Here is a 24342-nt window from a genome sequence, read left to right as displayed (position 1 = left end):
AATGACATTTCTCTGCTTGAAATACTCCAGCAGTTTTCTTCTACAGAACAAAATTCAAACTCTTCACCAGGCCAACAAGGCCCCAGAGCCTTTTCTTCTCCTCTCTTTGTCTACTCCAGAACACTAGCTTTCTGGCTCCTGCTCATGCCAAGATCATCCTGCTTCAGGAACTTGGTATTTGCTGTTCTCTCCATCTGGAATTTTCTCCCCTCAGATCCTCACACACTAACCTCCTTTGCATTACTCAGGCCTTACATATCTCCTCCCAGAGAGACCACTTCAGACCATTCCATCTCAAAGAGTGTCTCCCCTTCACCTTCTATCCCAGTCTCCCACATAGTTCTTCTTCATGGCACTTATGGGTTGAAACTGCATTATCTATTTATTTGTCTATCTTCCCCACTGAAATAGAAGCCAGTATCTCAGAGAAAGCTGTCAAATACAAGACCCTGGGTTCAATCCCCAGCATCATTAAAAAAAAAAAAAAAAAAAAACACATGAGCTTAGAAAAATGTCCAACATAGAGAAAGAAGATGCTTAACAAATATTTGGTAAATTAATGAGTATCATTTTTATGATAAAAATTCAAGTCTTTTTTTAAAAACCTACCTGCATATACAACACATTGTGAATAACTTATACCTATTATACCTATGGAGAAAGACTAGAAGAAAACAAGGAAAAAACTAAAGTAGTTATGATGGAAAATCTGTTTTTTTTTTTTTTAATTTATACCATTCCATTTTAATATTATGTTGTTTCTAGAAAAAAAAAAAGGTAGTGATTTTTCTGAAGATGAGTGAGGATCTGTCAGTGCCAGGGAGTCACTACCCTACATAAGGGTTGTAAGCAGGAGAAAGCAGCTCCTGGTGTCTGGGAGCTGGCCTGGGAATATTAAGTAAGCCTTGGTGCTCTCTTGTTGAACACAACATCAACAGCAGACAGAGCCACTCTGTAACCATGATAGATTTAGGACAAAAATAGACCACTCTGTATGATATCTGAACACAGACAAAACAGAAATGCTATCCAAGCCACAAAAACACGAAAGAGCCCCCTTTCCCAACTAATGAGGAACTATTGCTTCTTTCCCAGTTTCAGCTTTGGCCCCACCTCGTCTATTCTCCATAGGTAAGTTTGTTAAATGCGAAATCATAGAATTCTCTATTTCCAAGTGGCATCCAGTTCAGAGCAAAGTCCTGATTACTTCAGCACCCTCCAAAACCACTCAGCACAAGCCCAAATCCTGTCACAAGTCTTTGCAACACACTGTTTTCCTGAGATGCCCCACAGTTCCCTGTAGGGTGTGCTCTCCCTCACTGCAATGAGCAATAAAGCCAACTTGTTCAACTAGATGTCTCTTCCTGGTTGTCTTTGGCTGGACTGCAGTGACAGTTGTCATGACATCAGTGCCATTACAGGAAAAGTCACAGGAGACTGCTGGAAAAGTGACCCCGGGATGTAATGTCAGTGCTGCTTCTCTGAATACATTCCCTGACACCAGTCGATTTTCTGAGCATCTACCTGCTTCTTTTTCCTAAAAGCTGAGTGAAGGCAGCCGGAACTACTTAATGAAATGTCCCAGTGAATAATGTTAGTTAATCAAGGATGCCCTGAAGTTTCCCTTCCCCCATTTCTGAAAGTGGTCCAGAGTGCAAGGTTGGAGTGGTGCTGGAGGACTGACTCATGGGCAGGGCCTGAGGCAACACCACTCAAGTACTTTAAGCCACATGTTCAAGCCCAATAAATTAGCCCAGGCTTAAAGAAGTCAAGCTGTACACATGTAAGAATTTTAATAAGCTTGGAAAATGCTACCTAGAGCTTATGCACAAGCTTACTGTACCAATGGGATTCCTTGCCACCAGCCACAGAGTGCTAAGCCCCTGACAAGAGCTGTCGAGCACGTGGGGCAGCAGGGACAGGGAGCCTGCTTGGTCCAGGTTTCCTCAGGAGTTGGGGACTCAGCGCGGATGGCTGGCAGCCAGATGGATGGAGAACAGAATAGGGCAGGCAGCTCAGTGGAGCCGACGGCATTTACTAGGAAAACATGCCGAGGGTTTCTTTGGTGGAAATCTGGTCCTCACACACCCTTCTAGAAACTAGCAAACACTACAATCAATGTCTGCATTTATCAAATGCCTGTTTGTACCAAGAACTGTGCTAGGTACAATAGAGAGTTATTTAAACAAACATGGTCTCTGACTTTTAGTTGCTGACACCTAATATAAATAAAAACAATAAATCTGTCCAAAGGATTACCAAACTAACTGAACAAACATGAAATAGTCAAAAGCATTTGCCTTATATAAATGCAGCAGAGTAATAATTGAAGGGTAAGTCATGGGAGATGACTCTCTAAACAGGGTGGGGCCTAAACGGAACAGTTACCTTGTTAAGGCTGAGTCTCCAAGAGGGAGGTCAGGTTTTAAGAAAAGCTTCAGGATTGGCTACTGGGCTTGAGGAAAATGGGCCAATTAGAGAAGAGGGTACAGCTTAGGAGATGATTTAGAAATACAACTATAGAAAGAATGAAAACTCACTAACTGCCCAGGAAAAGTAAAAGTAATCAGTCAAGCAGGTGTATGTTTCTCAATTGGTCTTATTCATGCCCCCTTCTGATAAATATAAAAACCTCTTTCAAGGTTATTTAAATTCCAAAATTAAATATCCTATCCAACTCTAAATCACATCAACACTAGTTTCAGAATTTGATTTTCCAAACAACAGAAATTACCTCTTGCCCCAGAGATGAGAATTACCCAGCTGGGCAGGAGCAAATATCAGCAAGGATGCCCTCTATCACTGAATTTTTTTTGGGGGGGGGAGGGGGATAATCAAGGATTTAACCCAGGGGCACTTAACCACAGATCCACATCCCCAGCCCTTTTGTTTTTTATTTTGAGACCGCATCTTGCTAAGTTGCTTAGGGCCTCACTTAGTTGCTGAGGCTGGCCTCAAACTTGCAATCCTCCTGCTTCAGCCTCAGGAGTCTCTGGGATTACAGGGGTGTGCCACCACATGCAGCTTCTACTAATGAATTCTTAGGGGAGAATGTGGATCCCAGAACCACATGAACCAAACAATCAGTAGTAACAAAAAGAGGTACAGCCTGAGATGACAAGAGCCAGAATTTATAATTACCTGATTAAAATTTTTGAAGGCAAACTCCTTGTAGATGGCATCCCGCTCACTTAATTCCGACCATCCTGCTGCTTTGAGGTCAAGTATAACTTGTTTCCTCTCCTCTGCTGCCAACAACTGGGCATCTGAAGACTACAAGAGAACACATTTCATATCTGAAAATGTAGAGTCTTATTAAATTCTTTAAATAAACTCATAGCTCTCTATCTTAAGAACAGATGTAGAAAAGTCTCAAGGGCAACAAATTCTAACCAAGCTTTCATTTCTTTGTTCTCAAAATCTCAGACAAAAGTTCTATACAAAATAAACCACCTCCGTGGTATGGATCTCCTACCCCTTTACTCCTGCCTCAAACTTCACATTTTGGCAACTCTGCTTTCTTAGGAATGCCCCTGAGACTGACCACTGCCACTAGCCTTCAGAGACAGTTTGCAGAATTCCAGGACTTGGGAAACTGAGGTAGAAACACCACTGAAGGAAACTCTGCAAGTCCATTGGCAGGAGCAGGATTAGAACTCAAGCTCTGAACTCCTGTACTAGTGCTTTTCTGGATGGTCCTCTGTCACCTGGTAGCCTTCGCCACCTAGTCATATGGGTTTAACTATTTTGATTAATAATTCCTTTCACATTGATAAAACTCAATCTCCAGAGGGGAAAACTAAATGTACATTTACACAGAATTTGTATAATAACTTCTGGGGTTCACAGATCCTCTACTATAAATAAAAAAGCCTTGTCTTAACAGAGGAGTTTAGGACACCTTTCTCAGAGCATCAATAAGAAAACCTCCCAGGAATGATACTGGTCAAATCACAGTCTACTGTGTACTGTATGCATGTATGAAACATAACAACAAATCCCATAAGTATGTACAACTATAATACACCAATTTTTAAAATGTGTGGAAAAAAAGAAAAGAAAATCTCCTTCCACGAGTTTGCTAGAGTACTTACCCACTCCAAACAAAGCACATGAGTGCACGGCCCACCTTGCGCCTACTTCCCCTGGTGATAACATTCACAAATCCCAGGTTCTCTTGGTTAACATACCCACATTTCTTATGTCATTGCTTTTTAACTTAAAAAAACTCTAAACCTTGCTGGGCACAGTAGCATATGCCTATAACCCCAGTGGCTCACGAGGCTGAGGCAGCCTCAGCAACTTAGGGAGGCCCTAAGCAACTCAGTGAGACTCTGTCTCTAAATAAAATACAAAAAAGGGCTGGGGATGTGGCTCAGTGGTTAAGTGCTCCTGGGTTCAATTCCTGATACCAAAAACATAACAAAACAACAACAACAACAAAACTCTAAACCTCATGGCCAGAAAGAAGCGATGACCACCATACTAGAAGTTGAGAAAGTTAGGGTCTCACTCCAGTATAAGTGCCAACCAATATCTTATGCCTCACCTACTTGTAGGGCTACCGTAAGCTCAGGTGGGAGACTGGCACCAGAAAGTCTGAACTAATGGTAAGGGTTCATCATCAAAGGCCAATCAGGGATTCTCCAGATTCTCTATGAAACTGCAACTCAGTCCCACTTCTGAAATACTAAAATCTTTTATCACTAATATTAATATAGTTAATACTGTTTTGCCAAGTGGTGGCACACACCCCTAATTCCTGCGACTTTGGAGGTTGAGGCAGGAGGATCTCAAATTCAAGGCCAGCCTCTGCAATTAAGGAAAGTTCTGAGCAACTAAGTGAGACTCTGTCTTAAAATAAAAAATAAAAATGATTGGGGATGTAGCTCAGTGGTAAAGCATCCCTGAAGAGGTAAAACAGAGGTAATGAACAAACTTTCTAGTTTTTCATTCCTTGCTAGGTCAACTATCTTCCCCACAACTAACAAAAGGAGGAAATTAGAATACCTATTAAACAAAAAGTCCTGTTGATTAAAAATCATTAACTATTAAGAGCCAAAAGAGCTATTCATTAGTCTTACACCAAGTTCTGAAAAATTTCACACCAAGGTCTACCACAGGAATTAATCTAAAATTTCTATTGAACACAACTATTTTAAGTCAACTCAGAGAATTTCAGAAAAGAATCAGAATCTTTGTCCATCTCGCATAGCTGATGAAGAAAACTACTAAATAAACATGCCTTTGGTTGCACAGTAGTCACTTGAAGGCTGTGGAATGCACACTCTCTGCACCGTTTTTCTCTGGTGCCATCCACAACCCCACTGAGATCAAGGGATCAGTGATGAGCACTGTGGCTCATCCGAATGTCTGCCCCCCCCCCCCGGCCCCCCAGGAATCATGTCCAGGACTGTGAAATGGGGCCACTTCATCTAATAACACTTACAGCTCTCTTAAGGACACACCCTCAGCAGAACCCTTCCACGGAGGCCTCAAAAATTTTTAATGGGAGTCGGGGTAGAGAAAAGCACTGGATTCGAAAGAGTAAACTTGACTCAAGGGCTAGCTTTGTTATTTTTTTGCTGTGGGATGCTGAACTTGGCCTCTGAATTCCAGTGACTTTGTGTCTGTAGTGGGGATATTACAGTATCTACCTGCCAAGATTTTTTGAAAGGTTTAAAGAGAGCTTAAATATGAAGGCAACCAGAAAAGAGCCTGGCATGTGGCAGTCACTCAAATCAAATCTATTTATTCCTTTCTTCCCAGACACCATGATTTTAGGTGTTCACCCGCACCCAGGGCAAAGGAATGCCGTGAGACATGCCTAGGTAACAGTAAGCACTCAAGTCGCGTTCTCGCCTTCGTGGTTATGCAAGCAGAGTACTTGTCTCCCTCCATCATGAAGCTATTTTAAATTTCTTCTATTAAAGAAATTTCAAACGTGCTCTAACATGCAACCTGAGGGAATGAAAAGGTGAGTTTAATGCAAAACTTTTCCACTAGGTGGCGCTGCATGTTAAAATTTTCCCTCAAGTTAATTTACTCCAAAATATTAATTTCTACAGCAAGAAAACTGAACACCGTGTCGGAAGTGAGAAGAAAAATGTGGGTCGGGAAAAAAAAAAAAAAAAAAGGCAATTCATTAATAATTCCTCCAACAACTCAGCACTAGGACAAACCAGCCGACTGCGAGCCGCCCCGGAAGGCCTGCTCGCCCGGAGCGTACCATCTCCAGGGCCCACCAGCGCCTCTGGTCCTTAGCACACCGAGTGGCCGTGAACATCAGTTTTGCAATTAATTTTCATGTTTACTTAAAAAAAAAAAAAAAAAAAAAAAAAAAAAAAAAAAAAAAACTCGTCCTCGTTTGTTTCCAGTGAGAAAGTTCGTAAGCTGCGTAGCAATTTTTTAAGCCAAGTTAGAAGTGGCACTGCTGAGGACAGCCTTCCTCCAGCCCGCGCGTCCGGCAGGTACCGATGTGCGCCCCGGCGACCCCGTGTCTCCGGCCCGAAGGCCCGGGCCCTCCCGCCCCTAATCCGGCGCCGCAGCATTGCCGCGGGCGCTCCGCACTCACCAAGGCCGCTAGACTCCGGCTCCGCCTCCGCAGCGCCGCCAGCAAGTGCCGCGTCGCGCCCCGGACCCCGAGCACCGCAGTCATGGCGCCGGGCGCGCTGCCTGCCGCCGCCCAGGCCGCCTCTCCCGGGGTCGGCGGTGAGTCCTGGCGCATCCAGCGCCAAGCCACGAGCCCAGCCGCCGCGCAGGCCAGGCGCGCGCCCCGGAGGCCTCCAGGAGCTGCAATGGCCGCTAACCCGGTTGGCTGCCCTGTGGACGGACGCGGCGCTGCAAGTCCGCAGCTGCGGGCGTCGCGCTCTGTCGGTGTGGACCCGCCGGGTGTCGGCTCGCCGCGGCAGGCAGCAGGCGGGAGCTAGGTTTGCCCAGCCTCCGGCCCTCGCCTCGGGCCTCGGGCTGCCTAGGAGCAGCTCACCATCCGACTTCGCCGGACTCCCTCGAAGGCGATAGGGCTCAGGGCACGCCGGCTGGAGAAGGCAAGGGGGTGATGAGCCGCGGGCACATGGGTGCTACCTCCTCGGTGGTTAATTCAGTACTGGGGGGCAGCGAACCATAGAGATTCACGTCGGAAGCTTGTAAATCAGGCAGCCGTGGATTCGAATCTAATCTGTGGTCAACCTTATCTGTCTTGATAAAAATCTGAAAATTCTGGTTTATGGTGCAAAAAAAGAGCTGCATCGTTAGCCTACAAACTGGCGCAACAGTGGAACCTCTCCAGAGACAGGTGAGGACAGACTGAAAAACTGTCTCGTGTATTGGGAGGAATTCTTTTATGTACTGTATGTGTGTATTTGTTAATATTTTGTTCTTGCCATTTTTTCTTTTTGAGATGTAATTGACAAACTATCAAATTTGCCCTCTAAAACGTTAATGTTTTTAGTATATTAACTTGTATTTGAAGTAAGCAAATTAATGACATAAGTGGTTTTGTAGAGGATATAACAAAAGAATAGACATATACAAAAGATCAATTTATCAGTTGTTAGCAGTCAGTTTTATATCCCATATGAACTTGGAAAAAATAAAGCCTTTTGCCTCAAAATGGTCCAAAATTCATGGACTTCTAGCTTGACCTGCCTTCGTCCCTTTTGCCCACTTGACAAGATAAGCTATCTGAAAAGCAAAATCCAGGGGAATGTTCAAGCAGGGGTGGGGATGGGGGAGGCCTGATCGCATGTCACTGGCGGCAAGGCATTTAAGATGCTGGCTTCTTTTGCAGGGTGCCTGAGGCAGACAGACTACAAGTGAAATTAAAGTTTGTATTTTCAGTATTTACACTGGGTGTTTATGATTATGAAAAGTACTCTTGAAATTTGCTCATTAAAGTGAGAACTGAAAAATGAACTGGTATGTGTGATTTAACAAATTAGTGACCCTTCATCCTTTTCCTTCCTTAACACTTTACAAAACTGTGGCAACTCATGTCTAGTCATGAAAACAGCAAAAGAAAGATGGTAGGGGTCAGGGGAGTGATGTCATCCAGTAGGAGCTTTGAATGCTCTGCCCTTACACATAGCTCCCAGATTAATAGGATTTAAGCCCCTTAGCAAAGACTCAACTGGATGCATCCTTTGCAGTGGTCACCATGTTTGGCTTGCAAAGGTTAGGACCACTTCCTTTCCTCCTGCTACTTCCCCTTCCCTCAAAACCAGTGTTTCCTGACAGATCTCTGTATCTCCTCTGGAGGAAATAGCCTTGCTCCTTACTTCCCTCCAGGGGAACCCCATATAGCTGGTCTTAGCCAAGTGTTAAGGCTAACAGGATTTGTTGGTCATCCTGGGAGCCTTCCCTTACCTTCCAGACTAGAATAGCAACCCAGTATACATCACAAGGTATGAAAACGCTTTTATCTTCGTGTTTTTTTTTTTCTTCTGAGGCGCCAGGGATTCGAACCACAACCCTTGCGCATGCTAGGCGAGCGCTCTGCAAAATGAGCTATTTCTTCAGCTCCCGCTTTTATCTTTAATACATAATTACAATACTGGGAATTTAACCCCCCCCCAAATGAGAGTATATACAATTATATCCAGCCAAAGAAGACAGGTGAGTATGCTAAGGCTATTCAAAGATCTGTTATGCAGCTAAGGTTAGGAAAACTATTAGCAACAGTGAAATGTTAATCATTTGTTAAGCAAAAAAAAAAAAATCAAGGCACTGAATTTTAGCAATATTATGACTGACTACAACACACAGGAGAAAGACTAGAGGGAAAAGCTTCCAGTGGTTACCTGGGCCATGGCACAGAGCTGGGCAGGGTGCCATCTCTCACAGCGGTTCTAGAGTAAGAAAGCTTAAGTTTGAAGCTTGGTCCCACCCCTTGAAGCTGCAAGTTCTGTGGGGCCGCCAGTAGTTCTTTGAAATGAGGCTATTTAATAGTATCCATCTCATAGGGTTATTTTATGGATAAATGAAACAATGAGTAAAGCATTTAAAGTAGTACCTAGCACTCAAAGTAACAACTCAAATGTTAGTTACTATTACAGATGGAATCACTAAAGGTTTTTTTGTTTTTTGTTTTTTTAAAAAACTGGAATTACAGGTATACTTGTGAAGGTTCAAATCCCAGCTTCATTAACTTACTATCTATGTAGCTTCAGCAATTTATTTAACCTCTATGCCTCAGTTTGCTGATTTATAAAATGGACACCATAATAGTACAGTTCTGAGCTATGGTCCCCTCCTGCCAGTGGACATCCCAGCCACGGCTGTTCACAATATGACACATAAATATAAAACTGTCAACTCTCATTCAATATAACACTTGGGAAACTAAAATTTAGAGTATAATGATATACACATTAAACTAAACACTGGAAATAAGTAGTGAGTTATAAAAACATTTACTTTGAAGGTCATGGTGGTGCATGCATGTAATTCCGGCTATTCAGAAGGCTGATACAAGAGGACAAGATGATCACTAGTTCAAAGTCAGCCTGGCAACTTAGAGCCTGTCTCAACATAATTTTTTTTAAAAAAGGCTGGGGACGGGCTGGGGTTGTGGCCCAGTAGTAAAGTGCTTGCCTAGCATATAAATAAATGAATAAAATAAACATCCACAACTAAAAAAATTTGTTTTAAATATTTTATTTTTAAAAAGGTGGGGATGCAGTTCAGTGGCAGAGTGCTTGTCTAGTGTGTGCAACGTCTTGGGTTCAATCCCTAATACCAAAAAAAAAAAATTTATTTTTTCTTAACATCTGTCTTGCCTAGAAACAACTGAAATCACTTTGAATTCTTTCAGTATAAACAGAGATCACAAACACCAAGGTATTTGACTTTTTTATTTTCCATCAGTTGCTGTTTTAGAGTTACACTTATCAATTCTAATTATTCTTCCAAAAACAAAACATGCTCCTGCTTAATCAACTCTGGAAGAGAAACTGCAAAGAGAAAACCAACCTTAGACATACACAAGGAACCAAGAGTTTTCTCTTTTTGCCTTGTACACAGGAATCACGATGGCATTCTACTTACTATTCTACCATAATATGTCTTCACATTTCAAACTGAATTATTCTTAAAATATTGGATTATATTCAAGTAATAAAAACAGGAACAGTGAGTTCTAATGAGTATATTTGCATCGGCTTATTCCAAAACTAGTTAAAACACCAGTTTATAATTCTTTTACCCATTCAGTAGTTCAACTGCATGATTCTTTTAACTTGACTGAAGTTGCAAGCCAGACTTCACTGGAGAAAATGTATGCAATTGCAGCACTAATTTTTGAAACGAAGGGCTGAAATTCCTCCTCTTTTCAACTTTTTTTCAGTCCATCACTATTCTGCATGTTCCTGCTCTTGTCCTGGAATTAGCCACCGAATACTCTCAGTTCTAATGGTAGCATACATAATAAAACTAATTAAAAAGAATAAGGAAAATACAAGCAACCAGTCCACACTTTTTATCAAAGTGCTGGGAAGAGGACCTATTTGGTCAGCTTGAGTTACCACCACATTTTTCTTGGCTTCTATACCTGAAAGAAAAATCAATTGTTTCAAATCAGAGAGAAAACATATCCGCCACAGATTTTTCTGAAGTATGATGCATGGTATGCAAAATGACATGCAATCCTAAAATAAACACCACCACTATTATATCTGGGATGAATTTCACCTGCTTGTCAGTATAATTTGTAGCTTGCCTTTCTCCCCACCACATCAAAGGATCAGGAATCCATTCAACTATTCCGAGCTAAAACTCCAGAATTTCTGTGGACTCATCAGAGCTTTCTTAGTCAATGCCTTGTTAAGAGCTGCCTTTTGTTCTCCTGAGACCAAAGTTTAACAAGCAACTAGTAAAGCTACTTTCAGGAGTTCTCAGAATGTTTTCACATGTTTAAGTAATGCTGAATTCAAAATGCTTTTAAATAAGTTACTGAAAAAATTGGTTGAACTAGCAACTATTAGGATTGGTAATCACCAAAGATGCTAGGAGTCCTAGATTTTATGTGTTCTACAATTTTCCTAGAGCAGTGAAGAAAATGGCTTCCTCTTCCCACATCAGTCTGGGATCCAGTACAAGACCTAGAATTCCTAACCACCTGTGGCCCACTTTCACCCCTCCAAGCTAACTTAGTGCTTTGCTCTTTAGTGTTAAAAGAAAAGTGATTGCATGCAACTCACGATATATGGGAAATGTGCTCTAATTTGTACTTACTTCCACTGAGTACACATCAGGAAGAAGGGATGCTCTTAGTTAAAACGGAAGGTTCTTTAGTAGTGAAATTTTACAATGGAGGAAATTTTCAACGTACAGTGCTCAAATTCTTAGAGTAATAAGTGAGGCTGTTTGTTTGATTTTATTTTGATTGTTGGCAGTGCTGAGAATAAAACCTAGGGTCCTGCACATGGTAGGAAAGTGCTCTACACTGACCTACACCTCAGCCCTGGCCATATATTTTGGCAAACATTAAGGAATTAAAGAATTAAAATAACATCTGCAAATGGATTAATAAATGAATGACAACAAAACAAAAACAATGCAGACACATCTTGTAAGCACAGTAGTTGGATGAAATAAACCAGACACAAAGGAATATATACACTACATCTACACTAATAGAAAGTTCAAAACAGTCTATGGTATGGAATGGAATCCAGACTGGCTATCTTTGCAGAAGGGCTATCTTTGCTCATGTGTTTCTTATACTGAGTACTGGTTACCCCAGGTATAGATACCTTTTTACATACATATTCAGTTGTATGTAATGCTGAAATTTCACTTTGTGAAAATTCATCAATAATGACTTATGTATAGTTTTGTGTAAATATTAAATAACTAAAAATGCCTGTAAAGCATCTGTAAGTGAAGTGTATGATATGTGAATAATATTTTAATAAAGCTTTTTTTAAATGGTTAAAAAAATCATTAAAATTATAATAACTAAAATTACCTACTCATGGGGCTGAGGTTTTAGCTCAGTGGAAGAGCGCTTACCTAGCAAGTGTGAGGTACTGGGTTTGATTCTCAGCACTGCATATAAATAGATAGAATAAAGGTCCATTGCCAACTAAAAATATATTGTTTTAAAAAATTACCTACTCATGTTAAGCTTACCACTGATGGAAAGGTACTTAACAAAATCATAACAGTTCATCAGAAAAGAAGTTTTACACTTAGAAGTCAATCTAAGGATTTTAGCAGATCAAAAGGCATACACCCCCAGCAGTAAGATACCTTCTTCCCCAGCATATTATTTCTACATACCTGTCTGATTAAAAATGAAGATTTTAAGTGTTTCCAATGTTCGATCTGTATGATTAAATCTCGCCATTGGTTTAGCTCCTTGAAATAACAAAATGTTAGGAACAGCTACGGTGCCAAACCTAGTAGAAAGGCTGTCAGAGAAAAGTCAATTAGAAAACCTGGTTTTCTCATATCAGAATGGTTGGAAATAAATCAGAAAGGATCAGTTCTGTGTGACCTGAGGAGCTTTCTGATATTCAAACTTGAAGCTTTCAGTTTTTTCTTGATCTCTTTCCTTATGGGTCAGGGTTGGGGGCATTTCTATTCTGCAATCTGAATTGCTTTCTTACCTGGATCTACCCCTGACCCAATTATTCCTCTATTTAAGTTCCTAACTGTCAAAACAGATCAGACCAGAAAATTCTAATTCATGGACAAAGCACACTGTGTCAATTTATCTGACAGAAGAAATTTCAAATTCTTCAGAATTCCCAATTCCATCCCTCAAAAAAATAAAAAATCAACTTATAGTAAGCAATTAGTTTGGTAAGTTGGTGCAAGGGAATATATGACCTAATGCACTGGGAAGTTCACAATTAGGGCAGGAGGACTTGGAAGTAATCTGACCTGTGAAGGATTATTTTTCCTCTACAAAATACAGACCAGTCTGAATTCTAGCCTCGGGCCACTGAACCAGCTGTGACCTATGGTCAGATTATTTAACCTCCCTAAAGCTCAGCTTTCCCCATTAGTGAAATAATAATACTGGATAATCAAAATAGTCTCGACAAGTAACATGCTATAATTTGGAGATTAGTATATGTGACCCCTATTTTATGGTTTAGATCTTAATATCCCCAAAAGCTCATGTGTTCAAGGCTTGGTACCCAATGCAGCAGTGTTCAGAAGTGGGGACTTTGGGAAGCAACTGGATCATAAGGACTGATCTCATTAATTATTGATCCATTTCTGGATTCATAACAATGTGTTTTGGAGCCAAGTCTTTGTTGTATAAGAAAGCTCCCTCTCTACTTCCTGGCCACCAAGAGCTGAGCAGCTTCCTCTGCCATGTGCTTCTGCCATGCCTTAGCACACAGGCAGGGCCTGGACTGACCATGGGCTGAAACCTCTGAAACCCTGGAAAAAAATAAATTTCTATTTCTTTTATTCCTTTATCATTTTTCCATAAACAGTTTCATGTAAACATTGGCAGTTATATTCCCACACTAAAAAAAAAAAAATCAGTAGAGTGCAAGTTAATAGTTTTGCCATCAACTTGATCATGTTCCCAACATTCTAGACTGATTCACATACAATCTCTTGTGACCTGGTAAGGAACATCTGATTTAGAACACAGTTTATAAACTGGCCATGATTACAGCACTTAGGGTAAATGCAAAATATCTGAAAAATTTCTCTGTAACTTATTTTAGTGGACATTTTAAAAAGACAAGCCAGGGGTGGTGGCACATGCCTAGAATCCCAGCTACTAGGGAGGCTGAAGCAGGAGGATCATTTGAGCCTAAAAACTCAAGGTCAGCCTGGGCAACACAGCAAGACCCCATCTACCCTCCCTCCCAAAAAAGACTAAAACCTAGTGAGCAATATAAAAGAAACATGAAACAAGTAAATGTTATTTTAATGAACTAAATTAATTCATCACTTTATTGAGTGTTTACTATGGAACTTGCATGCAAGAGTAGATGTAAGAAAGAGGAAAGAAAAGAAAAAAATCAAAGGAAGAAATTCTATGTAAACATAGAACAAGGGTGTTAGGAGTTAGGCTGCCAGGATGAGGACCTAAAATGAAGGTTAAAGTCACAAGAGACATCATGCTGTGGCAGTTAGTTGCCAGGACCCTCCAAAGTCCTCTGGACCTTCCTCTGCCATCATCTGCCACCTTTAAACCCACCACAGTGAACAAGCCTCTTTTGTCAAGGGTCTTCCAAAGAGTGATGCCACTGGCTCCCTCAGAAGTTTGACAATCTTGCACTATTCACTTTTTTTTAGACAGGATCTCCCTGTGCTACTCAGGCTACTCTCAGATTCCTGGGCTGAAGTGATTCTCCCACCTTAGCCTCCTGAGTAGCTGCGGCTATAGGTGTGTGCCACCACGCCTGGCTCACACAACTCACTCTTGCTTTTTCCTTCCTTCTGTTCCATTGCACAGTTCCCGCCTCCTCCTCCACTTCTAATTTGACTGCAGCTTCCACATAACTGCAAGCTCAGTCAAAAGGAGGAGCCACAAACCCCACCACGGAAAGATACCTGCTGTGCTGAGACGCATCCAGTGCCAAAAAGTGAAGAGCTGGAAACGCCCGGGGCAGAGAATTAAAATGAGGGGCCAAACTGGCAGAAAATCGGCACCACGGAGTGTAGAATAGTACCAGGGTGCAGTCACTGCCATTTGGGTTTAGAAAATCCATAAGGTCCTGTGATAAAAGAAACAGCATTGAAGTTAGCAGTAAATGTACATACACATGCTTCTGGAAGGATACCCAAGAAAAAGAAACCCCTCCTGCCTCCAGGGAGAGGAACTGCAACTGGGGGCAGGGAGAGTTGGGAAACTTCCTCAGGAACCTTTGGGATTTTAAACCATGTGAGTCCAGGAATCAGTAGAGAAGTACTACCAAATGATATGGTATAAACTCTCCTCTAAGCTTTTCTAAAATTACTAGAGAGCTGTTTTAATATTTTTCTTAATTCATCAATTCAAATGCTAAGTTCTCACAGGGTATAGGCCACTGCCCAGGCCTTTGAATTGTGCATCTCAAATGCTATGATTTAAATCTCAAAAGGTTCCCAAAGGCCTATGTGTGGGAGACTTGGTCCTTAGCCCATGGTGCCACTGGGAGGTGGTGAAGCCTGTAGGGATAAGACCTAGTGAAAGGGCTTAGGCATTAGTGGTGTGCACTTGAATGGGGTTTGGGGACCTTGGTTTCTTCACTCTCTCTCTTGCTTCCTAACGTCCATGAGGTGAGGGCTTCCTTCGCCACACTCCCAACATGGTGTACTGCTTCACCATAGACCCAAAAGCAAAAAGGCCAAACTGACCATGGTCTGAAACCTCCAAAACTGTGAACCCAAACAAACCTTCCCTCTTTTTAAGTTGACTATCTCAGGTATTTTGTTAGAGTAATAGAAAACTGACTAACATATCCACCAGACAATCTCACATGGTATTTAGACCGCTATGATACCAGGTCCAAACTATCATTTTAGCAGAGCTAAGTCTGTACCAAGCAACTGGATCAATGTATGAGACCAAAGGTTACCTCAAGTCCGGGGTGCACTGTCCCTACCATCAGCTATTTAAATTGTAACTCAGACTGTCCTGGTTATGTGTGTGACACAGTGAAACAGTCCTGCAGGACTGAGGCAAAATGTTTACCAGGCATTCAGGAGGGGATGTGAGTTCCCCATGCTGACCCTTGGTCCTAGAGAAGCTACATGCACAAACTGTACCATACCTTCCCTGACAATAAGCAATCACAGCTTTCAGAGCTAGGATTTATTTCTCTCATATAAGCAGCCTGATTTCATCCTGCTCTTCTGGCTTCTTGATCCTTCTACAGAAATTGTCAGCCACTGTCCCAGAATCCCATCATTTATACAACTCTCTGGAAAAGCATGGCTGGGTTTGGGACAGTGATCTCAGCTCTCACTCCAGAATAAACACTGGTCCACATTCTTTTTATTATTATTATTATTTTTTTTGCGGTGCTGGGGATCGAACCCAGGGCCCTGTGCTTGCAAGGCAAGTACTCTACGACTGAGCTATCTCCCCAGCCCTGGTCCACATTCTTTTGGGGAAAGAAACTTTCCATCAATATGACATATTTTCCAGGGACACTACTCATCTAAATAATGCTAAGCTATAATTTTAGGTTCAGTTTTGTTTTGTTTTTTTGAGAAGGGTCTTGCTACTTTGCCCAGGTCAGTCTTGAACTCTGGGCTCAATAGTCCTCCTGCCTCAGCCTTTGGAGTAGCTAGGACTACAGGCACAAACTACTGTAACCAGCTATAACTCAGGTGTTTTATGTTGCCTCCATAATAAATACTTCATTTGAAAGCAAGGCAAGTGCTGTACCACTGAGCTGTATCCCCAGCCCTGGAAGTCAAATGCTATCTATGATTCTGAGGCTAAGCAACCATCTGTCCCCTGTGGTTTTTATCATATGGCATGATAGCAAGATTACCCCAAGAATGACTAGATTTTAGCCATCTAAAAAGCATAATTGAGCCAAGCAAAGTGGTACACACCTGTAATCACAGCAACTTGGGAGGCTGACGCAGGAGGATCACAAATTCAAAGCCAGCATCAGAAGCTTAGTGAAACCCTGTCTCAAAATAAAAAATAAAAATGTGCTGGGGGTCTGGAGTTGTGTCTTAGTGGTCGAGCACTTGCCTAGCATGTGTGAGGCACTGGGTTCAATACTCAGCACCACATAAAAATAAAATAAATAAAATAAAGGTATTGTGCCCATGTACAACTGAAAATTAAAAAATAAAATAGAAGGCTGGGGATGTGACTCAGTGGTAAAGTGCCCCTGGTTTCAATCCCCAGTACCAAAAAAAAAAATAAAAAAATAAAAAAAGCATAATTAACATTAGTTCTCTTTCCTTCTTTTTATATAAACATCATCAAAAGCAATTTTCACTAACAGGGCCACTCAATGCTGTCCCTCACTCACTTAGAACATGATAAAGATGATGGCCCTCCATTTGAGAGCTGATAGAGTATTTATCATCCGATTAATGTGCTGAAAGGAGAAAAGTGCTAAATGATTTTTTTCTTACCTGGGACATATTTAAAATTTTCAGAGTAAAATTTTCCAGCCCTGTCACATTTCTCTCCTCACAGTTCACCTTTGGGGACTTCAGACTCTCAGTGTTATTGGAGTCCTCTGCCGGTGCAGGGTCAGATTCTGCTACCTCGGGCTCAGCATAGTATTCCTCTTCTCTTTCAGGCAAGTTTGCCCCACCACTGTCCAGAGAAAAGAGGCTCTCTCGGACGCTGCACCTCGAGTCTTCCTCCCCACCAGCACCACAGGTGCCACCGCTGGGCTCCGAGCTCCGTTTGTCTTCAGCTTCCCCAGGAATCACAGACAGCACCACCATGGGGTCTCCACTGGTGTCCAGCCCCAGCACAGCATTGGCCTCTTCCGCAGCCCTCTCCTGGCCCGTAGGGTCGTGTGGGGGCTCCTCCTCACTCAGGTACACAGCCCCCACCTGGAGATGGGAAGCCGTTTGCTCCTCTGACCATATGTGACCATTTTCCTCTGCAACTAAAACATGCCAGCATGTTCAGTAATACATGACTTGAAAATAAATGAACTCAAAAAGTGAAATTTTGTCCTACAGAGAAAAAGTTATGCTTCCCATCACACTATCAGAGATGGATCACCATTTTCCAATGTAGGAAGATTGTCACAAAAGAGTTCTAGATTAATGGATACCAAATAAGTAGACAAATATGTAGGTTCACCTGGAACCCACTACCTGCCATGTGGATTATAACCAAAACATTCTGGTGCAGACATCAATTAGGAAAATGTAAACACAAAAATTTTCATTTATTTGATGAGAATGCCCAAGAAAATAACAGGACTTTTTTGGAGGGAGGTAATGGGGATTGAACTCCAGGGGCATTTAACCAATGAGCCACATCCCCAGCCCTTTTTCATGCTTAATTCCGGAGACAGAGTCTCACTAAGTTGCTTGGGGCCTCTCTAAATTGCTGAGGCTGACTTTGAACTTGCAATCCACCTGCCTCAGCCTCCCAAGCCACTGGGTTTAGAGGTGTGCGCCACCAAGCCCAGCAGAAAATAATACTTTTATGCAAGACCCTACTAGGTCAAAGCATCTTTGCACACACTGGGACAGCTCTATGAGATGTGCCAGACAGGGTTATCAAGCGTACATAATAGATGCCCAAGATGAGACAGAAAAGCTCAGTGCAGTGCCTGATGACACATAGCTAGTGAGTGGCAGAGCCAGTTCTAAGGACAAAGGTTTTTGGTTGCTACTCCATAATGAGCCTTAACCCTCCCCACCATGAATCCTCAGAGGGACACTCTGCCTAAGGAACACTGCTTAAGCCACAAAGCATCTCCTTCCTAGGGTGCCCTTGACAGCGGGACTCTGCTGTCCTACCTGCCAAACTTGAGCTGCTGTTAATTGGAATGCTAGGAGATAGGCCCAGCAGTGCAACCACAGCAGCAGGAAGGAGAGGAGAACTTTCCTCCCACTATGGAGCCAGAAGGTGGGTCCTGGGCTAAAAGCTTAGAGAAGGGAAGAGTTCCGGGCAATCCTGGATGCCCATTTAGCAATTGCCATAGACCTCTGTAGATGACTCCTGCTCCCCAGCTCTCATCAATTCAATGCCAGACACCAGACACTGACCAGAGGAAACAAATGATGCTGGCTGCCCTCAGGAAAGCTCACCATGTGACTTGGGAGCCACCAGCTGTGGAACAAGCCCTGTATGTGAACAGTGTGTCACCAGAGTGAGAATGAGGGGGGAAATTATATATATGGATATATAAAATATGATAATACAATATATATAAAATGAATGAATGAATCTGGCATAATGGCACATGCCTGTAATTCTAGCAGATTGGGAGGCTAAGGCAGGAGGATTGCAAATTCAAAGCCAGCCTCAGCAATTTAGAGAGGCCCTAAGCAACTTAGTGAAACCCTGTCTCAAAATTAAAAATTAAAAAAACAGCTGGAGAGCCAGGCATGGTGGCGCACACCTATAATACCAGTGGTTGGGGAGGCTGAGCCAGGAGGATTGAGAGTTCAAAGTCAGCCTCAGCAAATTCAAGGTGCTAAGCAACTCAGTGAGACCCTGACTCTAAATAAAGTACAAAACATGGCTGAGGGGGGATGTGGCTCAGTGGTCAAGTGCCCCTGAGTTCAATTCCTGGTACCAAAAACAAACAAACAAACAAAAAAAAAAAAAAACAAAAAAAAAAACAGTTGGGGATGTGGTTAAGCACCTCTGGATTCAATTCCTGGTACCAAAAAATAAGCAAACAAAAAATGAATGAATGAAAAATATTTTTTAAAAATAGGGCAGGGCTGGGGTTGTGACTCAGTGGTAGAGCGCTTGCCTAGCATGTGTGAGGCACTAGGTTCAATACTTAGCACCATATAAATAAGTAAAATAAGGTCCACTGATAACTAAAAAAAGTATTTTAAAAAAAGTAAAAAAAAAAAAAAAATAGGGGCTGAGGGCTGGGGTTGTGGCTCAGTTGTAGAGTGCTTGCCTAGCATGTGTGAGGCACTGGGTTCAATTCTCAGCACCATATCACCATATAAAAAAAAAAAAAAAAAAGGCCCATCAACAACTAAAAAAATATTTTAAAAAAACAGGGCTAAGGATGTAGCTCAGTGGTAGAGTACTTGCCTAGCATGCATTGGGCCCTGGGTTCAATCCTCAGCAAAAAAAAGAAAGAAAAATTCTCCAACTTGAGGAAAACTATAAATCCATACATCCAAGAATCTCAACAAACCCCAAGCTCAACAAACTACACCAAGGCACATCATAATTAAATTGCTCAAAATCAGTGACAAAAAGAAAATCTTAAAAGCAGAAAAAAAGCCAGAAAAAAAAAAAAAAACAGATACATGAAGGAGAAAGGAGCAAAGACACAGATGACAGTGGATTTCTCATTGGAAATAATATAAGCAAGAGCAGGATTTTAAAGTACTGAAAGAAAAAAATTACAAATCTAGAATTCTATATCCATCAAAAATATCTTACAAAAACAAAGATTAAAAAAAAAAAAAAAAAAAATAGCCCTGCAGTGGTGCACACTTATAATCCCACTACTCAGGATGCTGAGGCAGGAGAATTGCCTGAGTCCATAAGTCCAGGACCTGACTGGGCAACAAAAGAAGACTACTCCTTTAAAAAGAAAAAGAAAAAAAAAAAAAAAAGACATCCAAAAGCTTGGGGATGAGACTCAATGGTAGTATGCTTAGCATGCATAAGGCCCTGGGTTCAACCCCCAGCACTGAAAAGAAGAAAAAACAAAAAAGCTGAAATAATTCACTGCCAAAGACTCACACAGCAGAAATCTTAAAGGGACTACTTCAGGCAGTAGAAAATTAATATCATGGAAATACAGATCCACATAAGAATGCCAAAGTGGTAACTACAGGGATAAATACAATTCTTTGTGAAATCTTGTCATGAAGGGGACAAGGAAGAAGAGGTAATTGCTATAAGCAAGCAAACAACTAAGAGAGGTTTTCATTTGGGTTTTTAAGACACAGGAACAATCAGAGGATATAAAATACCAATGGAAAAACAGGTAAGGAAGGAAAGGTGACAGTGTTAAGCAGCAAGGTGAGTCTGGTCAAGCACTTCTGTGACTATAACACGGAGAAGGGGCAGGGTGCCCGGGCAAGGAGCTTTTGGCAATTTGGTGAGAACAGGATCATATTGGTGGTCTTTCTACAGCATTTGGTTGACGAGCATGTACTGAGTGTATAGACAGAAGAAAAGACAAACAAGTTTGCTGTGCAGGAAAAGAAACCAGAGTTTGGAGAAGAAAGGAGGATGCCAGGTTTGGGGTCAACCCTATACCAAAACCCCCCAGCTCCATGGAGATCTGTCCTTAGATCCCAGGAGTAAACAGAGAATGATAAAACACTGAATCTCCAGAGGAAAAATCTCAGGGTACAATTTTTCGTTGTTGTTTTGTTTTAGGTACTGGGATTGAACCTAGGGGTGCTTATCCACTGAGTCACATACCAGCCCTAAAAAGGGCTTTATTTATTTATTTATTATTTATTTTTTAATCTTGAGACAGGGTGTTGCTAAGTTTCTTAGACCCTCACTAAATTGTTAAGGCTGGCCTCAAACTTGCAATCCTCCTATATCAGCCTCCAGAAACACTGGGATTACAGACAGATGTGTGCCACCGCACCTGGCTCAGGGTACAATTTAACCTCCAGATAAAATCCCAACATGCCTATAATCCCAACATCTTGGGAAACTAAGGTAGAAAGATGGTAAGTTTAAGTCCAGCCTAGGCAACTAAGATCCTACCTCAAGATAAAGGAAAAAAATTGTTTTAATTTATTTTTAAAAGAACTAGGGCTATAGCTCAGTGGTAAAGCACTGGGTTCAATTTCTAGTACTGCAAAAAAGAAACTTGTACACTATGCCAACAGGCACAATTTAGAATCCAGCTCTTTCTGATCATCCTCAGATGGATGTTCCCTGCAGAAACCTAGAGAATCTCAGCCATGCACAGAGTTGGTATTTTAATATAACCCCTTTCCCCATGAAGATGTGTATGTAGTACAAGTTAGGAACAACAGCAATCTTATTTTGTCATTTAGCTATTAGGAAGAAAAAGAAACAATGATGGATGGGTAAAGTGGCCCACATCTATAACCCCAACTACTCCGGAAGCTGAAGCATGAGGATCCAAAGTTCAAGGCCAAAGCCAGCGTGGGCAACTTAATAAGACTCTGTCTCAAAATTTAAAAAAAAACAGGCCCCACATGATATGGCTCTGTCTGCAGTCCCAGTCCCTACTTTGTCTGGTTTATCACTGAACCCTCAGGGCCCAGATGTGTCTGGCAGTAAGCATCTGCTAGCTGCCAGGAATGGTAGCACACACCTATAATCCCAGCAGTTTAGGAGGCTGAGGCAGGAGGATTGAGAGTTCAAAGTCAGCCTCAGCAACTTAGCAAGGCCCTAAGCAATTCATGAGACTTTCTCTAAATATATATATATATATATATATATATATACACACACACACACACACATACATACATATATGGCCATATATATAAGGTGCCAGGGATGTGGCTCAGTGGGTTCAATCCCCAGTACCAAATGAAAAAGAATCTGCTAGCTGACTGCCTAGTGAAGGCTGGGTGGCAGGTATCTTGAGGCCAGGAGTTCACTCCCATTCTGAGGCACTGCTACACCAGTTGCTAATCTACCAGTGGTAGAGAAAGGCCTTAGATTTTCAGCCACTCTGGGAAGAAATTCTGGTGAAGTTTCCTCTGTCCTCACCCTACTCATGAGCAGTCCACAATGACAAATGGTCCACCTCATAGCTGGTGATATTCTCAGGATCTGCATGAATGTGACCCCGACTGTAAAATGGGCTCACATTGACTCCAACAATAAGTCAGTCCCCTGAGTCAGCCAGGATTCGGCCAGGAACAACACATTTAACTTGGGCAATTTGACAGCTGAATAAAGGACCACCAATATGTTGGCTGGGTATAGAGAAACTAAAAGCAGTGAAGCAATCACCACATGGACTTGACAGGCCCAGAGGCAAAAGGAGTTACTTTGAACAGCAAGTGCAGCACAGAGAAGGCAGCTTTCCAGCACCATAGCCTTTTGCAACCTGCCTGGGCTAACCAGGAGGGAGAGAGCTGAGAAAATAAACATACTGACCTTACTATCCCCCACCCGCCTCCAACCCAAAGGGAGCAAGAAGGCAGAACAGCTGTTATTCTAAACATACCTCTGAGGTTGGTGGCTAAGGGTACTGGGAATACAGAGGTTTTGGCTGTGAGATCAGGCAGATGTGACCCTTCAATTTCTGACTGTACCACCTTAGCAAAGGACTTACTGGCTCTTAAGTCTCAGTTTACTCATCTATAAAATGGGAACAATTATGTATACTGCATAATATTTAAAGATTAAATAAGATGATGCTTAGCACTAAGAGCAGTGCCTGGCACACAGTGAGTGCTTTTATTAATGGTAACAGTATTACTGTACCTCACCCTTCCCCTGGCTCAGCATTAGTCAGCTGCCTTGCCTCTGTCTGTTTTTGTTAAGGTCTGAATCCAAAGCAAGACCACAGGTCCTGGACTGTGAGGACTGGGGCAGAGGAGCAATAACAGTAAGGCCTCCACTGCCCACTCTAGCTATCCTCCAGGATGGCTGCCTTCCCCCATTTAAGGGGTCCCTGCAAGCATGGCTCTGGTAGTTCCCCGTGGTTTTTCTGGTTTGTCCTTCATGCAGACACCTGAGACTTTCTTAAAAGTGGTCAGGCACAGTGAACTCCAGCGTGGGCTTTGGAGTCGGAGAAGGTTCTGGCATTTACCAGAAATGAAAACTGGGGCAGATTGCTTGGCCACTTTCATTTCAACTGTGAAATGGTGACATTAATGAAACCTATGTCATAGGGTTGCTGGGAGGACTAAATGAGATAAAGGTGCACAGCACGAGGCACGGTTCCTGGCTTCTAATAAGGCCACAATAAATGTCGGCTATTCGTTATGATGATGGTTATTAATAATTAAGAGTTCGTAGCAAGAAGGTATACCTCGATCGGCGTTTAATACACAATTCCTCCTGACGGGGTCACTGCCGGCGATCCCCGCCCCGCCGTCCCCAGCCCCGGACCACTGATCTGCAGCGAGCCGGGGGAAGGAGGTCGGGAGCAGCGCACTGGAGGGCGGGCATCGTGGGCCTCGGCGCAGGTAAAAAGCGCCTCCCGGGCAGACCTCCTTCTCGCCCCCTTTTTACACACCACCGCTTGCCGCCCTGGTCACTGCCCCGGCCCGAACTCACCCTCCAGGCCACGGGCCGGAAGCCCCAATAGCCAAAGCGATACCTGCCACCAGCCGAGGAGCCGCATAGCGCGGGGCGGTGGGCGGCCGTCACCACCCAGGCCGAAGGGCAACGGGCGCACCGCGACGCGAGCCGCGCTAGTGTGGGAGGAAGCCAGAGGGAGGAGAGCCGGGAGCGCGGGCGCGGCCCCGCGCCGCCATCTTGGCTTCTGGAGGCCGCAGCGGGCGCCATCTTGGAGTCGGGCAGGCGGTTTCTGGCCGCTGATCTGTGACTGGCGTTCCAAGCTTCGCGTTAGGAACCCAGTCCCAGATGTCGCCGTTCTTTTTCAACTCTGCTGACCCCCAAGTCCAGAGCAGGGCTCCAGCAGAGGTCTGTGGCCCCCATTCTTTCCGCGCAAGTCAGCAGCTGTTTGTAACAGGCACTTCAGCCCAAGGAGTTTCCACCCTGAACTTCCAGAGAGAGACAGGCCTAGAAGTTGCCTTCAGGCACCTCGTGGAGGGGCAGAAACTTTG

The 24342-nt window shown here is 42.8% G+C and overlaps 2 protein-coding genes across 4 annotated transcripts in view; both read right to left on the bottom strand.

Moving 5' to 3' along the window:
• The window catches only part of PCBD2 (pterin-4 alpha-carbinolamine dehydratase 2), a 46446-nt gene extending 38718 nt beyond the window's left edge, over positions 1–7728 (bottom strand). The window contains exons 1-2 of one of the 3 annotated variants that reach the window (XM_079145346.1): positions 6575–7728; positions 3142–3273 (exon numbers count right to left, since the gene is read on the bottom strand). In XM_079145346.1, the coding sequence (XP_079001472.1) occupies positions 3142–3273; positions 6575–6727 (285 nt within the window). In that variant the 5' untranslated portion in view covers positions 6728–7728. The remainder of the gene's footprint in view (positions 1–3141; positions 3274–6574) is intronic. The other 2 variants (XM_079145345.1, XM_079145344.1) reach the window with 2 other exon arrangements.
• Positions 7729–9836: 2108 nt separating this feature from the next.
• On the bottom strand, positions 9837–24076 carry TXNDC15 (thioredoxin domain containing 15). Its single transcript, XM_079145338.1, is given in 6 exon segments — positions 9837–10546; positions 12280–12410; positions 14527–14690; positions 17059–17546; positions 23831–23971; positions 23974–24076. Coding segments are annotated over 6 exon segments (1209 nt in total). The 5' UTR covers positions 24062–24076; the 3' UTR covers positions 9837–10349.
• Positions 24077–24342: the final 266 nt, after the last annotated feature.

Source organism: Sciurus vulgaris, assembly GCF_902686455.1.
Source record: "Sciurus vulgaris genome assembly, chromosome: 6".
NCBI lineage: Eukaryota > Metazoa > Chordata > Mammalia > Rodentia > Sciuridae > Sciurus > Sciurus vulgaris.
The sequence above is the reverse complement of the archived record's forward strand: the minus strand, read 5'-3'. Positions and strand labels throughout refer to the sequence as shown.